General features: G+C 48.1%; 1 protein-coding gene across 2 annotated transcripts; it reads right to left on the bottom strand.

Annotated features, from left to right (window-relative positions):
- Positions 1 to 1,328: 1,328 nt before the first annotated feature.
- LOC118510608 (inositol-trisphosphate 3-kinase A) lies at positions 1,329 to 18,481 on the bottom strand. Of its 2 annotated transcripts, none has more exons than XM_036052620.1 (4): positions 16,713 to 18,481; positions 12,581 to 12,676; positions 4,749 to 4,849; positions 1,329 to 2,938 (listed from the first exon to the last, which is right to left on the bottom strand). In XM_036052620.1, exons 1-4 carry the CDS (start codon positions 16,842 to 16,844, stop codon positions 2,110 to 2,112), a joined length of 1,158 nt encoding a protein of 385 aa, XP_035908513.1. In that variant the 5' UTR covers positions 16,845 to 18,481; the 3' UTR covers positions 1,329 to 2,109. The 2 variants fall into 2 exon arrangements, with proteins under 2 accessions (XP_035908513.1, XP_035908514.1); XM_036052621.1 differs by lacking the exon at positions 16,713 to 18,481 and adding an exon at positions 12,806 to 13,061.
- Between the last annotated feature and the right edge of the window lie 5,074 nt (positions 18,482 to 23,555).

Genomic DNA, 23,555 nt, shown 5'->3' with positions numbered 1-23,555 from the left:
AGCTTTCCAGTTTCTTTAGGCAGGAAAATGGCGATGTCCCGGATGTGGTGGACCTCAGAAATAAAAACCTTTTTGGGGCTCTTTTGGTACGATCTGTCGGCTTAAAGTAATGAAGCAAAATTGATCATTTATGATCCAGCAGCAGTCCTCACTGAAAAGGAAATGTTCCTCGTAAGGTGGGATAGAGGTGCAATAGTTTAATATGAGCTACTCATATTAGAGAGACATTATTATTTACCATCCAACACATTCTTTAGAAGATGTGAGAACATTACACAACTCGTCTGACAATGACCAACATCACATGTCAGCTTAAGGTGGAAATAATTCTCCAGGAATTTCAGCCAGGGAGCTGGACATGATTGTCTCCTCTTCAACCTGGAGATAGGGAGGACCATTCATGGGGCTCCAAGGCGTGCTTAAAAGAGCAGCTTCTTTAAGTCCATCAAGATTCATGCATATGCTGATACCACAGACTTCATTGGCTTGAAGTTCTCCTATTTTGCCGAAACTTACCGAATGATCGTTAAGACTATTGAAACCTTTGAGCTGTGAATTAACGAGGCAAACATCAAAATGATGGTGGCAGCATCAAGAGTCCCCGGAAGCGTATCATCGTAAGTTTTATGTCCGTGTGATATTAGAAAACGGGCCGAGAGTTTAATCTACACGAACACAAATTATTAACTGCTATGGGGCACTGCCCTTATCCCGTTTATTTGCATGTGTTCGCCGTGCCGTCCCGATGTCAAGTCCTCGAGCCGAGGACACGATCTTTGCGACCAAGATCGTTTCCACTCACTTCTCGTCAACTGCAGCAAGAGCGACTTACTGCAGAGAGAGTGCGTGAGTGGTTGGTCGCATTCTCACTTCCAAAAGTAAGGCATCCAAATCCTTCACCCATCTTGGGTTCAATGTCAGCAACCAATGGGTCAATTTCATATTAATGGAACTTGGAAATTCCACCTGTCTCCACCCGTTCTACTGTGACAGACGAAGCTTCGACTATAGATGATTTAGTCACACTACTTAATTACGGCTATAATACATGAACCCAGTGAAAAACTAAAAGACTGAAAAACTGGAGATAATCTTTAAGTTGAGGATGGAGAAGGACCTCAATTTGTTTAGGGCGTCTACCTGGGCGAAGGAGGCATATCTGGTGAAAATTTAACTTACGTGATCAACCGAAAACGGTTCAAAGGAGCTGCCGAATAATTAAGTAAGTAGGTTGCAAAGATGAGTTTATCCCGCCAGATGTCCTTCACCTGTCAGTTGTCATCCAATAGTATATGCGGAAGATAGTAAACAGCCGTAGCACACCTTAGTACATTGAGAATTGTTTTTACATTTTATTAATTTAAACATTTAACACATTAAATAGTAAGCAAAAAGGGGGGGTATGCATTATGCCGCGCCTATAGTGTATATATTAACATGCTCGGAATAGCCTTATGCCTGTGTAACACTTCTAGAAGCTTACGTATGGTAAGAGCTGCCTGTTAAATGAGTTTGAATAGTAAGTGGAACGGAACGTTTCAGTTTGCAATTTCGTTCGGAGGATTTCACGATTTGGAGCAGTAAGTAGCAGTAGCAGTAGTAGTAGTAGTGGTAGTAGTAGTATCAGTAGTAGTAATAGCTAGTATAACATGTGCGCTCCAATGTGTGTGTGTCCTCCTACACAGCTATATCTCCTCCAGATTTATCGCAATATTCACTAGCTTTTCTTCTTATGCAATTTCTCCTCTTTAACACACTATAAGCTTGCTTGCTTTTTCTTCCAATATGGAACATTGTTTTAACATTCTTCAAAGAATACGATACGCTCGCGCTACAGCCCAGACCGCAAACGACATCGGTATCGCCTTCTTTGCGGCGAAGGTTCAGTCTTGTGTTTTTTTGCTTTCTTCTTCGACATATCGTTTTTGTTTTTTTTTTTTTTTGGGAAGATTTCCTACTTCTAAACTCCACCACTTCGCCATTAAACGATCCTACATATTGACTAGTTTCACGTCTGTCGACACCGTTTGAAGGGACCAGCCTTCGCAAACAACTATTCGAGAAAATGAAATTCGTTCGAGCCTGGTAAAAGACCACCAGCAACAAATCCTAAACGTCCGTCGCACGTGACTGATTGCGCAACGAGTGGACATTCTGCTGTACCGCTTCCATCGTCCGGATCAGCTCATCGAACCCGTGCAGCAGACCCTCCTCACAGTTGCCCATCTGCCAGCGGCGTCTGTGCGTAACCTTCGTCCCTGCTGGCAGTGGCAGTGCTTTGGCAAAGTCGATCAACCACACACCGACCTGATGGTCGTCGTACACGATGAACACGCTGCTACCCAACACCTGATGGCGCTGGAAGAACTCGGACTTTTCGATCAGCGTACGCATCTGGCGCAATCGTTTGAGGATGTCCTTCGCCACACTGCGCCGCCCATTCACAAAGTGGCCCACCGTCGTGCGTATCTGATGATCGTTCTTGATCGTCTTCAGATCGGTGACGGGTGAAAAGCCCCGCATCTTCAGTGCCTCAATGCGAAAACCTTTCTCCTGCGTGGATGACATGTTTTCCCGGAACTGCATGTACCGCAGCTTGGTGATCGCTTTCCGTGCGTGCTCCTCGGCGGTCGGTGCGTTCGGATCGACGGCAATCATCTTTTTGTACAGATCTTCCCGCAGCGCGGTATTGCTGACTTCGGTTTCCGTGAACGTCCGGAAGCCCATCTTGATGTCCATCACGTTCGGCTCGACAAACCCGTGCAGCATGTTGTGCAGCTCGATAAAGTGCTCACCGCCGAGCTGGTGTACGCCGAGGAACTTGGGCACGACCTTGATCGCGTGCGGATCCACCATCAGCTGGCGGTAGGCGAGCAGCTCCGTATCGTTCGGGCCGGAAATGCGCTTTCGCACGATACCGTTCGCCATCGGGGCAATGCTGGAGAGAAGAGAGAGAAAGAGAGAGAGAGAGGGAAAAAAGCGAAATATTAGTTTCGTTTGAACATTTTGGACAAGAAGAATATTGGGAGATGATGGGATCGCCGACGCTACTATCAAAAGTGATTCATTCATCAGGCGTTTGACTTAAATTAGTCATCGCATCACACAAACAGAACAGATCGTACAATCTTCTAGGAATCAGCACAATGATTCATTCCTGTCCTGGAGTTCTTAAAAACATGCTCTTCGAGAATGTTTTAGCAACGCCCGTTTGCGTAATTTGATAATTAGCAGTGCATTGTTAGTTCCTACCGATGTATCTGAATATCCGGATCTGACACCTTTAGATGTCTTTCGATCTAGATTGATTTTTAGCGCCCCGGACGACGAGATATCAAGGTGTACAGCTCTCTTAAGAGTTTCACCATAAGAAAATTTGTTGTAGTTCCTGAGTGTCTAGGGGCTCCTTAGAATTGAGAATGAGGACACTACCATAACTACCATGAGGGTCACATAAGGAACTACCATACATTGAGAGATCGATTAAACGGACAGTATAGATCAACGAAGTCAGGAATAGCAGGCCAAGACCTCTTGAGTTGAAAATCTTGAAGTCTCTAGGATTCTTGAACTCCCCAAATGACCAGAGTTTCTAGAATCCTAGACTATAACTTGGAGGAATCTCAAACTGATGTCCCAAAAACTGGTTGAGGGATCCATAATTCGTTAAAAAGATCTCTATCCCTTCAAGAATAGTTGTCCCATAACTCCATTTTCCCATAAAACTTATCCTCCATTTTCCTCGCTTTGATCTCATTCTCCACCGATTTTAACCATCAGCGATCATGCAACTGTTTACCAACAGCTACCATTTTCTAATAAACAAATGGAGCAACACTTGGTTTTGCTACTCACGACAAAACCCCAATCGCACGGCAGCAGGCCAGCGAAATTGGAAACTAAAAGCGAAACATTTATACACGCTCGTTCCGCTACTCTGGCAGCATATCTGGGAAACGCTAAATGCGCAAACCGTTCCACACCACGACGACAACGGCTTCGACGGACCGGGCTTAAAGTCGTGTTGCGAAATTCCAGCCCAAAGTTGCCGCCACGCCTTGACGTCATCGCCGCCAAGCCACCGAATCGGTGATCGGCGAGGAATGTTACGTATAGAGAGACACACACGGAGTTAGCATTTTTGTGACACTTTTGTTCATATTCCTCCGGCTCTGCGGCACGTCTTTCCCAAGCGGTGGGTCCCTCCAAAATAGTTGCGCGAGAGGCCACAGATGACGTCCGTGGATGTGTTTCTAAGACACGACTTCCTTTCGCCCGATCCCCTGGTACGCGTGAGTCTGGCGTGTCACGGTGAGCTTCCTTCTACTGGTTGTGACCTTGCGTGTCTGGGAGAGTGAGAAGCGGGTCGGGTGTCCAGCGACATGACGGCGCCCAGGCACGTCATAACTTTGCCGTCCACTATACTTTATCATCGAAGAAGTTATGTCTTTTGACGCCCGCTCAGAAAAGAAGCCTGGACATGGACATGGACACACCAGGCAGCTCAGCATTATCAGCTGTTTGTATTTTGCGCAATCTCACAACAACGTCGTTTCCGAACGCTCGCCCTGCGCCGGGAGCGCACGGCACGACAGAATGGGTTCTCAGGTCCACTGGCGGATGGCGATCGGAGTGTGTTGGATTAAATATAGCCACTTCACAATCAATCAATCACGAGCGTCGCGAATCAAAGGGCACGGGGCGATCAGCGATCGGATCTGAAATTCGGAGTACGGAGATGCCCTTACCTTTTGGGATGGCCGGAAAGCTGCAGCCAGCCGGGAGGAACGGTCGGGGCGTTACATTCTAGCAGGACGGGACTGGCGGGTGCACTGAGCTCGAGAGCATTCTGTAAAGAGACGGAATGGGAAGAAATTCTGAAATCAGTTGTTTGTTGTTTAGGAGGACTTTTCTGCTGGGGAGGAATTCACCATGAAGGAGAGCCTAATGAATATCTCTCTACGCAGACAGGTGGAACTGATGTGTGGGTGTTGCTCAAAATGAAATCGAAATGAATGAGCCTACATGTGGGCTGGTCCTCAGATATCTCAAACCAAGTCACACGTCAGGCTTTGTGTGATATAGCTTAAGATTAGATATGGAAGCCCTAGGAGCATGCTTCAATCTTGGCGCGCACGCGATAGCGTCCAGACATTCCGTAAACAAATCTACATTTTTTTTTCGGGACAGGACAGTTCTTCCCAACAGCAAACTCCCAACGCTTTTGTTTGCATTTTTGCTGTTTGGCTGCGCTAGAATGGCTCCTCGTAAAACTATTGGCCCAGCGCGGGGTGACAGAAGGGAGGCCTTGCTGACATCCGGTGACGCGGCACGTGTGCTGATGCTGATCGTTGGGCTGGAACCATATATCCTGAAGATTCCGCATGGATGGTTGGTTGGTTGGTTGGTTTCCCATGGTAAACTCAAACGCCGCACGATGTTTGTTCGGTTCAAGGACAGAAAGTGGAATGAAGAATGTCGGGGTCCGCATGGAAAACCTTAGCCATATATTTAAGCCTACCGCATGATTCAACCGCTCGGGTCGGTAGAAGTTCTCTGGAATGCGTTCTCTACTTATATTTATACAAAACACACAGACGCATCACATCAAAGCAACGGTCCACATCCATATGGATCGCATCATTGGGTAATGGCGCGTAGCGAAACTTATTTTCGTACCCATGGCCCGTTCGGCCATATTCTTCCTCCGGTACCGGCCAGCTAATCGCAGGTGGATTCAATTAACCACCCCGTACCGTTCGATACAGTTTAATGTGCCGTGCGTTATAAACAAACGATCAACTTCGGAAGGGGCCGGAATGGTTCATAATTCCTATGTTCAGCGCGCGTGGTCAGCTAATTACCACCATTTGGTAAACGCTCGAATGGACGTGCCCGTGACGGGGGTTGAACCGACACGCAAGCAGCATCCGGTCACCGATGTGGCCTCTACAGGAAGCAAGTGTAGGACACAACGGCAACGAAAGATATCCAACAAAAGCTTCGTGAATCCAGAATAATTTGCCAATCTGCCACCGAAGTTTGACGCGTGGTGGAATTAAAAACGAGAGCACGCAAGAAACATCATTCCCTGGCCCGATCTCGTCCGATTATCTCCGGGCAGAAGGCTCGTCCGGGAACCCGCTAACCCGTTCATTGACGTCATTCGGCAGGCATGCTGTATCGTGGCGTGCGTTCCTACAGACGATGCTGTCTGCACCCGGGAAGCAGAGAACATTCTGCTTCTGCTTGTGGCTTGAGCTAGCTTAAGTCAACCAACCAACTGATATGAGTTCAGTGACATGTTCTACTTCCTCGCAACCCAGACGATCGTCGTTCCAATCAGTGTCCAACGTGGCGACTTCTTCTCCCCCATCCCGACGACTTCTTGACGAGCCTTCTGTCCAGTCAGTCCCGTTCTACATTGCATCCCTGCCAGGCAAGACAACCGGCAATTGGTGGGTGCAATCTAACATGTACTTAACACAGTGCCCCCTCCCCCCCCCAACCAATCTCCCTCCACACCGCTGTTATCGTGTCCCGCGACCTACAACCTTCTGGTGGCTTTCGTGAGGCCTCCATCGCCTCCACCAAGTACTGGCAAATGGAGGTTTCTCGTTTTCCCATCCTGAACCTCGAACCGCAGTCGTCCGGCGGTGGTATCTCGTGTCTCGCTCTGCTCACCAATTCACTCACCGGCGCAGGGTCCGCACGATTGACGTCAAACGGACGCGTCGTCGGTGTGCTGTGGATATCGATGGTGGTATATAAAATGTCGTATTCCACGATGGTTAGCGTGTTTTTTTTTTGCTCACTCCGTCTTTTGCCCCACCGTTTTATAAAGCAGCTCACATACTCACATACCAGCCAAAGTTCGGCCATCTTTGTTCCTTTCCATTTGTAATAATGCAAAGCAACAACAACAAAAAAAGCTTGAGAACTACTAAAGGGAGTTAGACTGTTGTTAGCATGGGAAGGATCCGGGCCGCGATCACCTTTAAAGGGCCTCCCAGATCGCCAGACCTTGGAACTCGTGGGCTCAAGCTTTATCGTACGATCGGAATGAACTTGCTCACATTCATGGGCTGGGATAGTAACAACATGAGAAAAGAAAAAAGGAATGTTCGATTGTCCGTATTGGTTACTCCAGGTCTTTGCTACCGCTACACAGTGAGCCTCTTCAGTCGGATATTGTCCAGGGAACATCCGGGCAGACTCGCTTTTTTTTTGTTGGCGGTTCCCAAACTCGCGATAATGAGCTGGTAAGGTAAGCATGATCATTAAGTTCCGGGCACAAAAACCCGCACAAAAAACGTCGATCGCCGCTGTTAGCGTGTAAGCGTTCTAATGGAAGTGATTTATCAATCTACTGCTGCTGCTGCTGCGTGGTAGACGATGTCTTGTTCAGGTGATGAGCGATGTTGTTACTCATCCTCGGTGAGCTGTGTTATGCCCCCCCGGTGGGAATATAAATCACCCACACTAATTGCTCACCACCACCATGGGTTGGCGATCCAGCGATTCGGCTGGAAGCTGCTGGAGAAGCTTGTGGGAAATGAGGTATGAGAGGCATCAAATGGATCACCCATGATGACTTCAACTTGGCTGATGTGTTTTTTTTTTGCTGTGCTTCATTTGTTTGTCTCTGGTGTGTATTGTTGGTGTAATGAGTAAGTAGCCCACTAGCAGAAAGAGATGATGTAAATGAGGTTGTTTTGCCGGTCGGGAAGTTATTAAGGTGCGAAATATTGCTCTATAAAAACCAACAGTGCAAACTCCGTAAGTGCATTTCGTTGTTTTTCTTCGGCTTGGTGGGACCTACTCCATGTTATCTACTACGAGCTGTAATAGCTGGGAGCTTTCGAAAACAAAACCTCTGAAAACAACTCTCATTGCGAAAGGAGAGTCCAGCTAGAATTAAAAACAAATTCAAACGTAATCACCGTTCGACGGAACAGTGGGAGCCGTTGACTACCGTACGTCAACAGTAATAGTCCCAGGGGCTGTTGTTGCTGGCTGTGGGGCGGTGTCCAGTCGCTACATATTTTAATAGATAATTTACCTTTTTGTGGTGAAGCGGATCCTATGTCCGCTCCTGTCGGGCGTAAAACCTACACGCCTGTGCCGCACTTGGAAACAAACACGTACCAGCACTAGCATTCTAGCTCGATTTGGGCAAAGTGATTTGCGTTCGGCCATGTGGACGTGCGGACATGTGGACGGGAGGAAGCAAATAGCAAAATGATTGCATTAGCAACTTGTTTGTGTCTAAAACCATTTGCTCCAACCCCTGCGCTGGGGAGGGACCTCCGGGTTGTTGGGATGTGATAAGGTCGGCTCACGTTTCAGCAGCAGCAATGCCGAAATTGAAAACCGGGAGGCCCGTTCTGCTGCCGTTGTATAAAATGGCATAAAATGGAGGCATGACAGCAATTAGACTGGGACGGTCGAGTGCACAATATTCGCGCCCTGATAACGGCGCGCTTGACGTCACTCAGAGCTGACGAGGTCTAGCGAAACTGAATCATGCCGATAAGGTTTTTTTGTTGTCGTTGCTGATACAGTTGATTGTATCCAAACTGGGTGCCTTTGGATTGGGGTTGGCTACTATACTACTTGTTCTCAGCCACCCACCAAGCTAACCTTCCCCGCTGTCCACTATCAAACGGATCGATCAGGTGCGAGGTTATGCACGAGGCGACTGGGTCAGCGGGCATCACAATTCCAACATCAAACCCTCTCCCACCACTGTAACTGAATTGTGTTTGTTTCGGAACGATTTAAACTCACATTAGTGGTTAATTAAACTGCAAAACATTTGCAGCTCTTGATAACCGACCCGAGTCTTGAGCTTCGAGGTGGCGCTATGCGCAGGCTAATCAACGCATCAAGGCATAGAGAGCCCCTGTCCAAGAGCTTTCAAACCGACTGCTTCCCTGAACCAGTTTGATATGGCTCACGGAACATTATGCAGTTCGTACGCACATTACGCACCCTCACACGTCAATCCGGATGACGTCTGCGGATGGTTATCCGCATGGGTGCGCGCGCGCGCGCGCTCGAGCACTCACACCCCGCGGGCGTAGATAGTGGTGGCGGCTGCGAGCTATTTTTAATTAATGCCCTATTGTTAGATGCCCACCAACCAACTACTCGCTCGAGGGTTGCGCGATAACAATGGTTCACAATGTGTAGCGAGTTGGCAGCACTGCCGTGGAAACTTGGAGCCTGGCTCAATGATCGTTTGTTTTGATCGCTCGGTTTAGTGTACGTGTCGCTGCTTTCAATGTGCCCATCATCACGCTCCCGTGCTCATCCAACCAGACGTTTGTGCGAATGGGGGGTCGAACGAATCCGGTGAACTTTGGAGGGTCCAGCCAACGATCACGCCGCCGGTTGATCGACCTTAGAGATCCCGCAGTAGCAGTAGGCGCCATTTTTGGTGCTTGCAATCGCACAGCGCGAGCGACCGTTGCTAACGGCTGCCCATGATCTTATCATGCGTGACGATGGATTCGTTGTTGAAAAGCTCATCAAAGAAGTTGTTTGCTGGAGTTTTTTTCTATGTCTCTCGCTGGAAAGGGGGTTTGTTTGCTGCTGCTAGTCACAAGAAAACATATAGATCTTATTGGTGGTTTTTATGTTGTGGTCCCGTTTTTTGTCCCCCTCAGAGGAGTCTCTTAAATTTGGAGAACCTATAGAGACTCTTGGATGATCACAAGATCGTCACAAGATCACGGCCATCGTTTTTGGTAAAGAACGGAAGTCGTAATGGACCTACTGGTGAGTGGAACCAGTAATAAGTTTAAGGCTTAGCGAGAGGTTGGTTTTTTGTGTTGAAAGCTCACATCGGAGGTTAGAAAGGCCTCAAGTCAGGAAGTTTGGCAGGAGTATTGATCAAAAGGGAGCACAGCAAAAAAGCCGCACGACTCTACCAATTTGGAATTCAACTGAATCGATCGATACGACCTACCAAGCAGAGATGATCAACTCAGCGGAGACCACTTCTGGGTGGTCTCCGGGTGTCACATGCACTAGACACACGCTTCACAGATATTATTACGGACCCATCCGCACCGAGAGCCAACGATTACAGACCCTGGGTGGTGACCACGTCAGTATTTCTATTAATTAAATCATAACCGTGCTCAACCGAAAGCTCGACTCGGCGTTGATTCGCGTGCGCAAACCGCACAACGATGTCTCGGGCCGGGTGTGTGCCTATCGAAACGCGTGCGCGCGCGCGCACACGATCGTCATCATCGCGGCACTCATAAGTGTCACATGTAACAGCACTAGCCCATCCTGTCACCGCCACCGTTTCGCGACCGGGCCTGGAAACAATGCACCGTATGCTAATTGAGGGTAATTCAGATAAATTACAACCGGAGGGATTAATGCCGGCGAAAAGGGTTTCCATCGCGTCTCGGTGTCAATTGGCGGTCGGTGGCGTGCGCACGCTCACTGGTGTTGGCTAGGTTTTGGCGCGACACACCGCCATTAATCGCGTGCTTTGTGCAGGGCGCGCGGGTCCTTATTTTTTCCCGCCGAGAAGGTTGGCACAGTGAAAGAGCAATTACGTGACCCCGAGGGGCGAGACGGTGTGGCCCTGGGGTGTGCCTGCGCTTCTTGGTCACGTTCCGGTACACAGCACAGAAGGGTAATGGCTTTTTTTTTGTCGCCAGTGCTGCGAGAGACTTAAATTATAATCATCATCTACGATAAATGGTATCTGGTCGGTCGGAAGGTTAGAATGCGCCACCGGGATAACTGCGGAAGTCGGTTGAGATTCGCGTCCAAGTAGGATCAAGATTTTATGATCCTCAACGGCTGAAGTAACGAGTTGAAAACTGTTCTCACCTCACAGTACGGAGATGTCCCAAGATCCTCAGTATCCGAAACAAAATACATGTGTTTCGTATCGGTTCCACAGTCACAGCAAAACGTGACAGACCAACCGGTGCCGGTCAGCCAGGGTAAAAGTTGTTACTTTTTCCAAACGGCAAGAAAGTGGGACACGGTGTGCGCGCTGCTACGATCCCGGGAATGCGGACGTTCGGTTGATGACGCACCGACAGCGAGACGTGCGTTGTTGTCACTGCTTTAGCGGTTTATTTCACTTTCTTTCTTCCCATTGAAATGGAAACCGCGCGTAAGACGGCTGGGGGGCAAAAAGAAACTCCCATCCGGTACGGTGCATCCGGATTTGCTCGGGAAGCGGCGAAAGCACGCAGATCGGCCGGAGATTAAACAGGAGATTGGCTTGCGAGTGTGTACCTCTGTAAGATCGCACCTTCGTAATGAACCCTTCTCCTTGACGTCAGACGCCCGTGCTGCTGCTGTTGGCAGCAATGAACCCATCGTCATCGTTACCGATGCTAACGAACTTGCCCCGATGTGAGTGACTCCATATGGGTGAGCAGCACGGCAAATCTTTAATAGGCGGCGGACGTAGTAAAAGCATCCCAGCAACCCTCTATCCACACAGCCAGAAGAATGGCGCGGAATCGGAACTGGGGGATAGTAGCAGTAACGGGTGAATAATTAAAGCCCAATGTCTTCGGTTGCGTCGGTTGAGACGGTGACCCCGACAAGCGTTGGGTGTTGACATTCCGATGTACACAAACACATTACGGATGCACCACGCATATACGCCTGGGGTTGGTCGTTGTTTTGGTCGCTTCTTCTTCGGTTGCGTGAACGCATGTGCGCAACGTCGCATTGTCGCAACCGTGCGTGAAGATGAATTATTATGGACGAAAGACGTCAGATCGAAGCATTATCCGGACGGTGCGATCTTTCCTCCCCGTTTCGGCAGCATTGACCATAAACGACTTACTTTAATGTCGGTGCCGGGCGGTTTGTGGGACTTTTCTTAAAAAGGCCACACATGTGGGGGCGCACCAGTAGCCCAATTTTGGGCAGCGCTATCAGAACAATGGACACCATTGATCGGCGCACGATCTTCACCAGAATCTCCAGCACTGCTGAGCGATTCTGAAATGTGGTACGCTGCACGTGCCTGGGAAGATCGACGACGACGACGACCATTCGCCTCAGTGATCGACGTGTCCACAAAGGCAAGTAGGTAAAATGACACTGAACGGAGCAGTAGGAAACCATCCGTGGCATTTCGGGCAAACGCTTCCGTGCGGATCGCGCCACGTTCGCCCGTACACAGTTTGCACACAACAGCGTTTCCTTCAAAGTTCGATGTCAGGATGTTGCCCGCAGCGTGGACGCGGTGGACTCGCGCGAGAGACAATAAATTGCAAAATGTCACCGTATCGACAGCAAACGCTGGTGGTGGTGGTGGTGGTAACTCAACACATGAATTTTAATGGCCTTCCGTGGCCTCATCGCATCGTCAGTCAGTCAGTCAGTCACACGGTCGAGTTGAATGTCGGGATGGAGGGACGAACACATGATCCCGTCGGTCACGGCTCAGTCGAGCTGGCCCTTCCCCATCTTCCGGCACAAGGCCAACACCAGCCAGCATGTGCCGACTTTCGGATGACAGGTGAACAACGCTAAACAGTCTGAATCAGATCGGTTCGGCAGGGCAAAACACAACACTTACGATTGCCAGAAAGCTGAGCAGCGATTTGTTGGCGTTCGCCGTTGGCACACCCTGGTCGACCAGATACTCCGTCGCTGTACGTTCCGCTTCGATGTTCTGGAATGGAGAATGAAGAGGGGTGGGCATTAGTACGGAGGGCATCACATGACGACGATGGACAACTGTTTCAACAATAGCATCCGATACTACGCTTTGCACTACACGGACGAACCGAGTCTCTCGTACCATAATACTGCAGCGTGAGACGTACAAACACACACAAACGATACAAGCTAAACACGATAAGGAATATGCACGACTCCCTGTAAATTGTGGAATACTTCCTCAGATAAGACAAAATATCACATTCAATCACAAAGATCGCGAAGGAATCGCAAGCTTTGAAGCTTTCAAGCCTACTGCGATGCCTTACGGCGTGGTGTCTGTATCTTCCGAGATCTAATTATGACAGCTTCTTGTTTTGATGGACCTTCGAAAAAATCTCTAGCCCAAGGTGTATGTATTTAGAAGGTGGATTTTTATCGATTTGACAGGGCGACATTTTAGTCGAGTTATGTCAGAGTTTGTTTACAAAAACATATGGTATGGGCAACAAACATGAACAAACAGCCTCGATTCTCAATCCCTTGAGCAATTTCGCTAATTTATGGGTCATCTTCGCATATCAAATGTTGTTCCACAGAAGATTGACGATATTTGGTTGCATTTTTCGTCAAAAAATCACAAGCGATACCACCACCAGCGCCTCCTCCGACGCTGCCATCACTCTTCTCAATACCCTTCCCCTCGATCACCACGGAACTGTTATGTCAGGTCGAGAAATGTCAATTTGCTCTAAACAACTCTACCTTCTATATCCATATACCTTGCTCTAGCCGAGTGTGCTCTGTACACAATAGGAAGATGCTATCAAGAAGAACAAAAAAAGGTTTTTGGATGCTGATAGTGTGTGTCTTCCCTGCTCTCTTCCGCTTGTGTGTGTGTGTACAATATATCTCGACGCTCGAGGAAATGTGTGAGTAATTTACGCATCGATCTGTGTGATCGAGTTGCAAGATGTCACCTCTTGTTTATACTAGCAGATCGTTCTGAGATCGATCTTCCCACACCCCACGACAGGGGGCAGAACACAACCGATCAACCCAACCCAAAGAAAGCGAACCGACCGCAGCCTCGCTCAACCACAGATCGGTAACGATCGTAACTCCCACTCACTAGGGTTGAACCACGGTCCGGGCGATACGAAATTAATCGTCGATCGTTTATGGCAACGAAGGGACGATTTAGCGTGACAAAACCGCAAAACATGATGTAAATTGTGGTACGCGGCGGTGTGGTGCGATTGAGTAATAACAACACTGGAGAGCCGGGCAGACTCGAACAGGGTCGTGATCGATGGTTCGATACGATGCCCTCCCGAGTTGCTGGGACAGGGACGGCTGACATAGTAGCGACACAAAAAACTGTTCACTGTTTCATTACCCTGAGTCATCATCGTCATCATCATCATCGTCTCGGCTCTATTGGTTCTGATGTATCTGAGGCTCTGAGACACCCCAAACAGACAGCACTTTAGTTTGCTCTCTAACTAACCGCTCAAGGACATGGGGGCCGTATTCAAAAGGAGTTAAACGTACTACACGCTATGGTAGCGCGAAAAGTATTGATATGGAACTGGTGCCGTATTGGCAATTAACAAACGTGCGGAGAACCGTTGGAGAACAACCTGCGTCAGGTGGTCGATAATTAGGCCCTGAAGGTGATGATCATTCTGGCTTCTTGACTGGCTGTTGGCTGTTTCCCGGTGGGAGGATGAATTTGTTATGGCACGGCGATGCCTCATGGCCACCGGATACGCGGATGGCGCCAAACCATTAGAGTACGTCCACTTAATGGCGATGGGAAGATGGTGCCTGCCAGAGCTTATCAAGACACTTCTGCTCCAATAAATCATAATATTAACAATGATTTCCCCTTTAGCTTACACGGTTATTTCTGGCTATCATCATTGGCGCTTTCAGTTGAAGCTAATTAGCACACCCATGTCGGTAGCCACATCCCAACCAACCCTAGCAAATCGAGGCCATGTTTTGTGATGAGACATGTTAGCTTTCAAAACAAACGCTAGTAGTTGATTGTTTAGTGCCCTGGGTACACGCGTGTGGACAACAAAACGCGTTGCTTATTATTGTTACAACCCGATGCCGCACGCGACGATCCAAAACCAAAGCGGAACCCTTTGGGGCGAACACGGTTGACGGTTTGTCCATGTTACCTTGCCCCAGTGAAAGACACATCCGGAGAGGCAAATTAAACCACCAGGGTTGCGCTTCTGGCCTGACGGCCCGGACGCTGATGCTGTTTGCCAATCACATGCCACCCATTTGCTCCCGATGCGCTCCAGCACGTGTGGCTGACGTCAATGCGCCACCAGTGATCCACACGGCGTCTTTTTAATCACAGCAGAACAGCTGCTGCTACACCCATGGAGCAGCCGGTACGTGGCGAGGTGCAACTCAGCAAGAACCCATTCCACATCGCTACATTGTCCAGATCAATGACATAGTGCTCTAACGTCAGCTCCTAATCGATCGCCGATACAGCCAGATCTATCCGGTTCGCTGTCGACGGTCGGAAAGCGCCAGATTGGTTAGCGCAGCAGCCGACTTCACTATGTGTGTGCGATACTGGAATCCGGTCCATCACTCCTAACCAGATCCGTCAATAGGCCCGTGTACAAACGGTTTAGCAGGATACGAAAATGCTTTGTCCCCTGGTCCTGGACAGTTAGTGGACAGGAAAAGCTGTGCTCCCTTCACTAGCAACACTTGATGATGAACTATTGATAGCTCCCGGGGAAGGGAAGGGACAGGATGCGTGTCCATCAGACTTCATTCTGTAACGAGTCCGGAGAGTGATCGACGCCGTCACAGCCATCGTCATCGGGCGCTAATTTTACACCCCAGACTCGTTAGCATTCCGCAATGTTAGCATTGTGCAGTACGTCCAGTGTCCGCGTACACTGTTTGCAGTTACTATTTTAGCGTGAAGCTGTGAATGAAGGCCCATCCAGCTCCAGACAGGTACGCGAAGGTAATTGCGTTTCAGAAGTTGTGCCTAGCGAGTTAAGTTAAAGGAGAGCTGCGTTGCGTTGGTAACCTTAATTACCATACCCGATGACGTATGGATCGGAATTTGGAGCATGTCGGTAAATTGCACGTGAACATTCCGACAAACCATCTGGGCAGCTATTGTCTTCCAGCTGTCTGGGGGTAAAGGTATCCGAGTTCCATCCCGGGAGATGCCGAACGCGAAGTGGCAGAACATTTGCATATTCTTCATAAAACCCTGAACACGGCCATGCTGGTGTTTGCTGACGTAAACCGACGTCGTCCAAATGGTATAGTTCAAAAATGACCGTGAAAAGTGTCATTGACAAGCTAGCCTTTGCGGGAAGCCTCCCCAGCGACCGTATCCACAGCCGTAGTGGTGTGTTTGTGTGTGGGTCAACGAGTTTTTTTTTGGTTGCGTTCCGATCGATTGATCGAGAAGAGACGAGCCCATCTCGGCAGGTGGTATCCGATTACCCCAGCTACATCATAACGCTGGACCGCAACTTAAGACGATCGCTCGGTTCTACGTCAACACCAAGGCGATCGCCCACAGTTGGGAAATAAAACATTGAGAAAGTCCAAGGTTGCTGATCCGAATCAGGCGAAGAACTTCATTCGGTTGGTAGTGAAGTTATAAACCCGTCCCGAAGCGAACCTCATAAACCTCAACCCGACGATTTAATGCCGTGCGTCATCAGCTACAGAGTGGTGGTGCACCCGAAAGAAAATGCAGGATCTCTTCAACCGATCGTTATGCTTAGGAAATGAAGTGTTTTATATGATGTACATAAATTTGGCACGCCTGAATTGGTCCGCCAAATAGCTGGTTTTTTGAGCGGGGATGGGCCTTTTTTTATGACTTCCTACGAGCGAGCGAGTCCTCGGTGTAGATAAAGGCGCAATGGCGGCACATCATCAAGCGAAAGGATAGCCTTCGCGATGGGGTTTTATTGGTTCTTTGAACCAAATAGATCCAATAGACACGTTCAAGGTGAAACGCTACCGCATGAGGCACTTACCGAGTTCTTCGTTCCATTGTCTAGTATCAGCATTTTCAGCAGCGTACGTTTGAGACCATTGTTGTCGATACAGGAGAGACGAAACTTGTCACTAGTCCATCCTGCCATGGTGAGAAATATGGAAGAAGTCATACCGTGCCGTCACACCTGTAATGTGAACTTCTCGGTACCGGGGTAGACTTGCGGCGAAAACCCGCCTGTCAACGGTGGCTGAGACAGCTGAGACCGGTGCTGATGATCTCCACCACCTCTGCAGCTTGTTGTGACCGGGCTGCGATACGAAGGCACGCGCCCCGAAATGGGGGAGTTGTTTTTGTTTGCACCACTGGCAGTTATGGAATGTGCAAATCGGGGGAGGGCGGCAGTTGACCGTGTTCTCGTTAGACCTGTAACTGTCCGGGGAGAGCGAGAGGAGGCTGGGTTGTCGCGAGGGAAAACTGGTTTTCCTTTAGACCTTCTTCTACAACTTGCTCTCTTGTAGGTATGTGCTTGCCGTATCCCCGATCTCGAAGTTACGCCGATCTTTCGCCGTAGTACCGACGTTGTGTGCAAAAGGTAGGGTTTTGGCGAGGGCTCGCCGTTAAACAAATCCCTAACCCTTTTACTTCAAAGCTTCTTCTCGAGGGGAAGATTTATATTTTTGTTTTTCACCACACCGGAGAACCTAACGGAACTCTTATGGGAGGGTAAATATTTTTCCACCGCACGGGATCTCCGTACACTGCCGATCGGTAGATTCTGGTAGCGACGACGGTGGCACCCTACACTGCCAAAGGTGCACAGCACTCATTTGCTTAATTAATATTGATTGTGTAATCAAGCGCCACTATTATCCTTTCATTTGCCAACGCAGCCAACTATCGGCGGAGTACGCAAACAGACTCCCTTTTATTGCCTGCGCAAGGGCGATCCGATCTGCGCCTCGATCCACCGCCACGATGGTTGGAACACATTGGGTGTGGACGCATCCACACGTTACTTTACACTCACTGCCTTTACACTCACTGTTACCAACTCACACTGGGACCGGCGGACCGGACACTTTCACTGGAGCTTTCCTTCTACGCTACGCTTCGAGCACGCGACACTATGTTTCTTTTCCTTTTGCGCTTCGTATCGCTTAAACAACACACTCCTATTTCCACTACTTCACCGAGATTAAAATGCTTGCGAAAACGAAAGCTTTGTCGTCACTGGCGGACTGGATGACCAACTTCAATTTCACCTCCGCTTAAAACTTGCTGTTTTCGTGCACGCACTGCCTTCGCTGGGTTTGGTCTTTTTACTTTTCCCCCCCCTCGACACTGTTGTTCAACACTACTACAACGGGGCCGATTTTTTATGCGCAACTCCCGATTAACTTTTTTGTTTTGTTTTCTCTAGCTTCGCCCGGTTACGGTTCACGAAGCATTTTTAAAAAATTACACCTACAAGTCTACCTTTACACGGGGTGTACGCGCAAAACGATGACTTTAAAATGCGTAACAAACCCGCACAGAGATAATCGGCACCGTGGTGAACATCGTTACACAAACACCGTACACAAAACACTTGGCACAGCGGCGACCGAGGAAATCCGTTGATAATAACTGCCGTTACGACTGTTGCTCGTTCTTAATGCTTGTTTTTTTTTTTTTTGGTATTCCGCTGTCCTTCTACGCGACTTGTTCGGCGAAACCCGACCCCGGGTGAAGCTGTGGCGCGTCTGTTCGGATCGGTACACGTCCGGTCGGATCGGCGGAACATCAACGAGTGAAGCTTTCGAGTCGCGAGCCGCGAGTCGTGAGCATCGCGCGTTGCGCGCCCTATTGGTTTCTCTTTTTTGGTTGTGTGCGGATCGGTGGCGGGCGGCACAGTGATACCGCTGGAAAGGTTCATAGGGAGATGTGGACAAATGAAAATTTAATTTCAAACCATTTTTAACCAGTTACTTAAAAACGTTCAAATAAGTTTCCTGTGTTTAAGAACTTTTTTAATTATTTATTTTTAACCAAAAAAAAAATCATAAAAGATCAGTAGAATACTTTTTTGTTTCCTTCACTCCAACTCAACATGCCAAGTGTCTTCGGTTCACAACGCCTGAAAATATGCAATCACTATGTGTGCTTTTATCGTATAAAATACACTTTACGAAAAAAAATAATTGAATTTTATTTATCTGCTTTAATTAATCGTCATATTGCAAACACATTACAGAATAAAAAATATTCTTTTATGTCCACCGATTACCCTTAGTGCATCCGTTACGTGTAGATATGTGGTTGTGAAATGCACACGAAAAAGCTCCGGATCGTTGAGCTTTCTGTATAGAGTGCAGCGAATGCGTTGGAAAACATGGGTTTTCTGAATTTCCAGACGTGATGTCAGTCGTTATTAAAAATAGTCAGCATATTATTTTTTCCTAATAATTTTTATTAAAATATTTAGTATTAGAACTTATAAAATAGAAAAAATATAAATAGTATGTAATTTATATAAAAAATTCAGTAATGTAAATAAGCTAAAAAAAAGTAAAGGAAGCTTAATTGTAAAACGATGCGTACTTCACACTTATTTATTAATCTTGCTTGAAATGTGTACAATCTATGCGATTATAGCAAAAAGGCACAAGAGATACCGTGAGGGAATTTTCGGTCCAATTACTGCGTGACTGTACTGGATTTTCCCTCTCACAGCAAGCAATCACCCAAGAAAGGCCTCTTTCATTTCCCAGAATGTTCGAAAAAACCAACTTAGTTGGCTTCAAAACACGTTCCCTGAAGAGGACGCAAACAGAGTTCACCTATAGATTGGCCGCATCAGTTCCACATGCCGATGGCGTAGACTGTGGATGACGAATTGCTGGTTGACAGCCGTGGCGAAGAGTGCACAGTCACACAGTCGGCATTCTTTTGCGAAACTTCTTTATCCAGTTAGACTAACCGTTTAGTGCTCTACATCTAGTTGTAACTGGTCGGTAAGGTTAAAACCCGGTATCACAAACAATCATCCATTGATGCACACCAGTGTCGCTTGCAAATAAACATGTTTGATTTATTGGTCCGTCTTTCCCACCATCAACATTTAACTGTCTCCAAGAACTGTGAACACAGTCGGTTATCTCATGACCGGAAGCAACGGTTCGGAACTGCGGCGCAAAAAAAAAAATCACCGCGCCTCAGCTGGAAGTGAAAGGACTGGCCGAACTGTCTGGTTCGTTGCGGCACAGACCCAGACGGATCACAAGACGGGCGAATGACGTGATTCGGTGTAAAATCGCTCCAAATTGTGGCGCTTTGACGTCATAGCGATCAGTAGCAAGCCAAAAAAAAAAAATAAACTGGGCCAAATAGTTCCATTACTCAGGCAGCGTTTGCCTTGATTGGTAGCCCTCGTCGGACGCTTTGCCGAAGCGTGGAAGACCGTGACTATGTCTGATTTGTGTTTGCTTTAACGGGTATTGGACGGGGTAGTAGAAAGCAGGGACCTCCGAACTATCGACAAACGGTTATCGACACCAGAGACACATCCAGGGTTGGTGATGTTCTGTACGGGTTTGCTGCTTCATCTTCAATCTGTGGCAAACAATTGCTTATTTGTCGAGTGCGTTCTTGTAAGGGTGTAGTTGCATGCCGACCGGGTCGAACGGTACCAGCTGCCGAGGGCTGTTTACCGTAGTCCGATAAAGCGCAACATCGCATTGAGCGCACACTTCGGTTGTTGGCGCAACGCTCGGCACTATAAAAGACATCTTCGGCATAGTCACCATGGAGGCACGCTAGAGGAAGGACCGGCGTGCCATAAAAGAGCAACCATAAAATGAATCTGCATTTTCCTGTTGCTTACCGGAGATTGTGCTCCAGAAGAGGAGGAGTAAGGGAAGGAGGCATGCCGTCTGGGAAGGGTTGGCCGAGCCGCACAAAGACAGTATTTACATTTTGAACCTTCAATTATCGGATTCTAGCGCCGATCGGTGTCATTGCTCCGGATTGTGCTTCGCGTGCGTGCTGGTGGGCCAGTTGGGCCAGTGCAATACGCTTTCCATTGTGTTTCAGCTCCACTTCTGGGGCGGGGGGAAGTGTGCTAGGTGATTCCACTGACGCACTGACGCACTGACTCCGGTACCGGGGCCAGCCGGATTGACGTACGTTCGCTGGTATTGGATTGGTTATGGGGGTTTTTCTTTCATTAACCCTCACGAAAGCAGTGGTGAAATGTGATGCTCTCTTTTCCCAGACTTATTCCTTTGCTGTTTACATGAGTTTTAAATAATTTAAGCTAGTGGACATTGGGGATAAGACTTATTGCAGACACAGGTACAGTAGGCTTGGTCTGATTCCTCAAGAAATACTGCTAACACGTCCACGGACTAGTCTAACATTGATATGGAGGCGAAAAATTAGCCACAAAACGAGGATCAATCTATCAAAAAATTCTGAGATCGACTAGAAAAGATCGCAGACAATACTCTATGGATCGAGGACAACTATTCATGGAGTGTAGATTGTCGTTTAATGTGGACTGATTCCTCAAGACTGATAGAAGCTCTATTATCAGAAATTCCAGACACGACTACAGATTAGCCTTACAATTAGAAACATGGAATGGGATAGGTTCCTTGAAACTTTACAGAGATCCTTGAGGAGCTCTAGAACTGTAGCCAAGGTCTCAGGCAAGGGATAAGGATCTGGTACATTACCAGAGTTTACCAGAGTTTACCGACAACTGTGGATCTATGTTATAAGAAATTAGAAGTACGTAATTGTATACAGGCTTGGCTGTAATGGCAAAGCTTAAGGTAATCTGTTTTGACCCACGTCTGGCAAAGTTCAAGAACTCTCAGCTATCCTGTCGATGTTTAAAGTAAGGCATCCTATAATTATCTTAGTTCTCGAAGATGTCATTATATCGTATATGAGCTACTGTTTCGGCTGCCGCCACCGAGTAGACCGGTGGCGGAAGCGATAACCGAGCCGGTCTTCACACAGCAGGACCAGGGTTCAAATCCCATCCAGATCGCCACTCCGTATGCAGAACTATCTATCCAGCTACGGGAGAAATTAAGTCACAGAAAACCAGGGATACTCTGATTCTCGAACTACCTCATCCTCAAACGGCTACCTCATTCAAGGGTTTACAGAAAAAGGCCCAGCCTAGTAGGGCTCGGCGAAGAAAATGGAACCTTTTGGAAACTACATTTTCCTCACCGATTCCAGCTCCAAAAGCCACTATGACGTCAATAGGCCTATGCGCCTACAAAACCGGCCACAACATTACCCACCTTCCGTGGCTCTCGAGCAAGATGCGGTGTAGTGTAAATTCGATAATTTAGCAATCTCCCTGCTTCGCGCAACCCATCTCCCGGGACGTTGTTCCACCCGGGCAGACCTCTGGCCCGGTTGTTGGTCGGTTTCGCTACAGCCGTCGATTTCTTGTGCACGGTTGATTTGAGCCGAATGCACACGCACTTCACAGTGGCCACCAGCGTGTGGCGGTGGAGAGAGAGAGCGTGAGGTGAGCACGTGAGCAATGGGGTATGTTATGCAATTATTTTATTATTTTGAGGTCAATAGCTGCAAATGCGGCACTACTGGGGTGCCGGCTACTAAACGAGTAGCGTGCGTCATCGTGTGTGCCATTGAAAACGAAGCGCTGCTCGGCGTGGAATCAATGGTGTGGAAATGTGGTTAGGAGCAACAAGAATCGCTTAATGATCGATCGGCGATTATTATTGATTAAGCTGCCAGCCAGCCGGATCAATTTTCCTTACCTCCTGCCAGCATGACGGATGGAAGATTTAATTTTCGCGGTGTTTTATAATTGTGACGGTGCTACGGGTGCGTTGGGACCTTCGGATGAGATTGATTCTACAAATATAAGAAGGTTTATTGAAGGTTGGCAAATGTTTGTTTTACTCAGGCTGACAGAATAGCTTGGACACAATAGATTGCAGGATTGCATTGCACTGATAGATGTCTAGAACTACTGCACAAGCGATAACGATCCTCCTGATCCTCGACATATAACCCTTCGAAAAGACATACATCATTGTTATTTTCTTCGCAAACATCATAAGCTGCGTGACGTTAGTCTACACTACCGATTGCATCACTAAATCGCACGTTTCGATGCTTTAACTTTAATTTCCGCCAGCTGATCTAACGGTCGATCCACTAATCGTGCGAAAACGATCAGATTAAGTAACGCGCGCTATCGCCCGAATCAACCGACGCACACATAAGCCCATAAGTCTTCCCATCCATCTACCGATTGCAGATCATCGGGAACGCTGCTTGATGATGATGATGATGATGATGAAGGGGATGACGAGGAACGATGTCTATGCGGATGGGAGCTCTGCAGAAAGTAGCTCAGCTCAGTTTGTTTGATAATACACATCCCAGAAGCGGACGGTTGTGTGTTATTTCTGCGCTCGAAACTCGGCTGGCGGCGCTCATTTGCAAAATTGACGTCAATGGATGGATGAGATTACTTTTTTTTTTTTACTTGTTGCTTCCCCAACTCGCGCCGTCCTTTTGTTTTCACTCGCGTGTGCTTTCAGATTTCCAAACGCCGAGCTCTATCTGGAGCACCGTGACAACGTTATATCAACAAAAAGCCCAGCGGCATAGCGTAGCAAAAAGTAAACACGGGGACTCTACGGGCTCGCGCGATTCCAAGTCTATCTCGGGAAAGCTCTCGGATGCGATAGGATGAAGGGTAAGAAGGCACAGGAGGGGGGGGGGGGGGGCAGAAAATGGCTCGTGCCCGGTCTTGGGGGAAAGACCGGTACCGTACCGATCGATGTGGGTATGTCCCGGGACAATGTCAATGTTATCACACACCGGCTCTGTAAACAGGGCC

Source organism: Anopheles stephensi, chromosome 3 (genome assembly GCF_013141755.1).
Source record: "Anopheles stephensi strain Indian chromosome 3, UCI_ANSTEP_V1.0, whole genome shotgun sequence".
NCBI lineage: Eukaryota > Metazoa > Arthropoda > Insecta > Diptera > Culicidae > Anopheles > Anopheles stephensi.
This window is presented reverse-complemented; position numbering and strand designations above follow the sequence as displayed.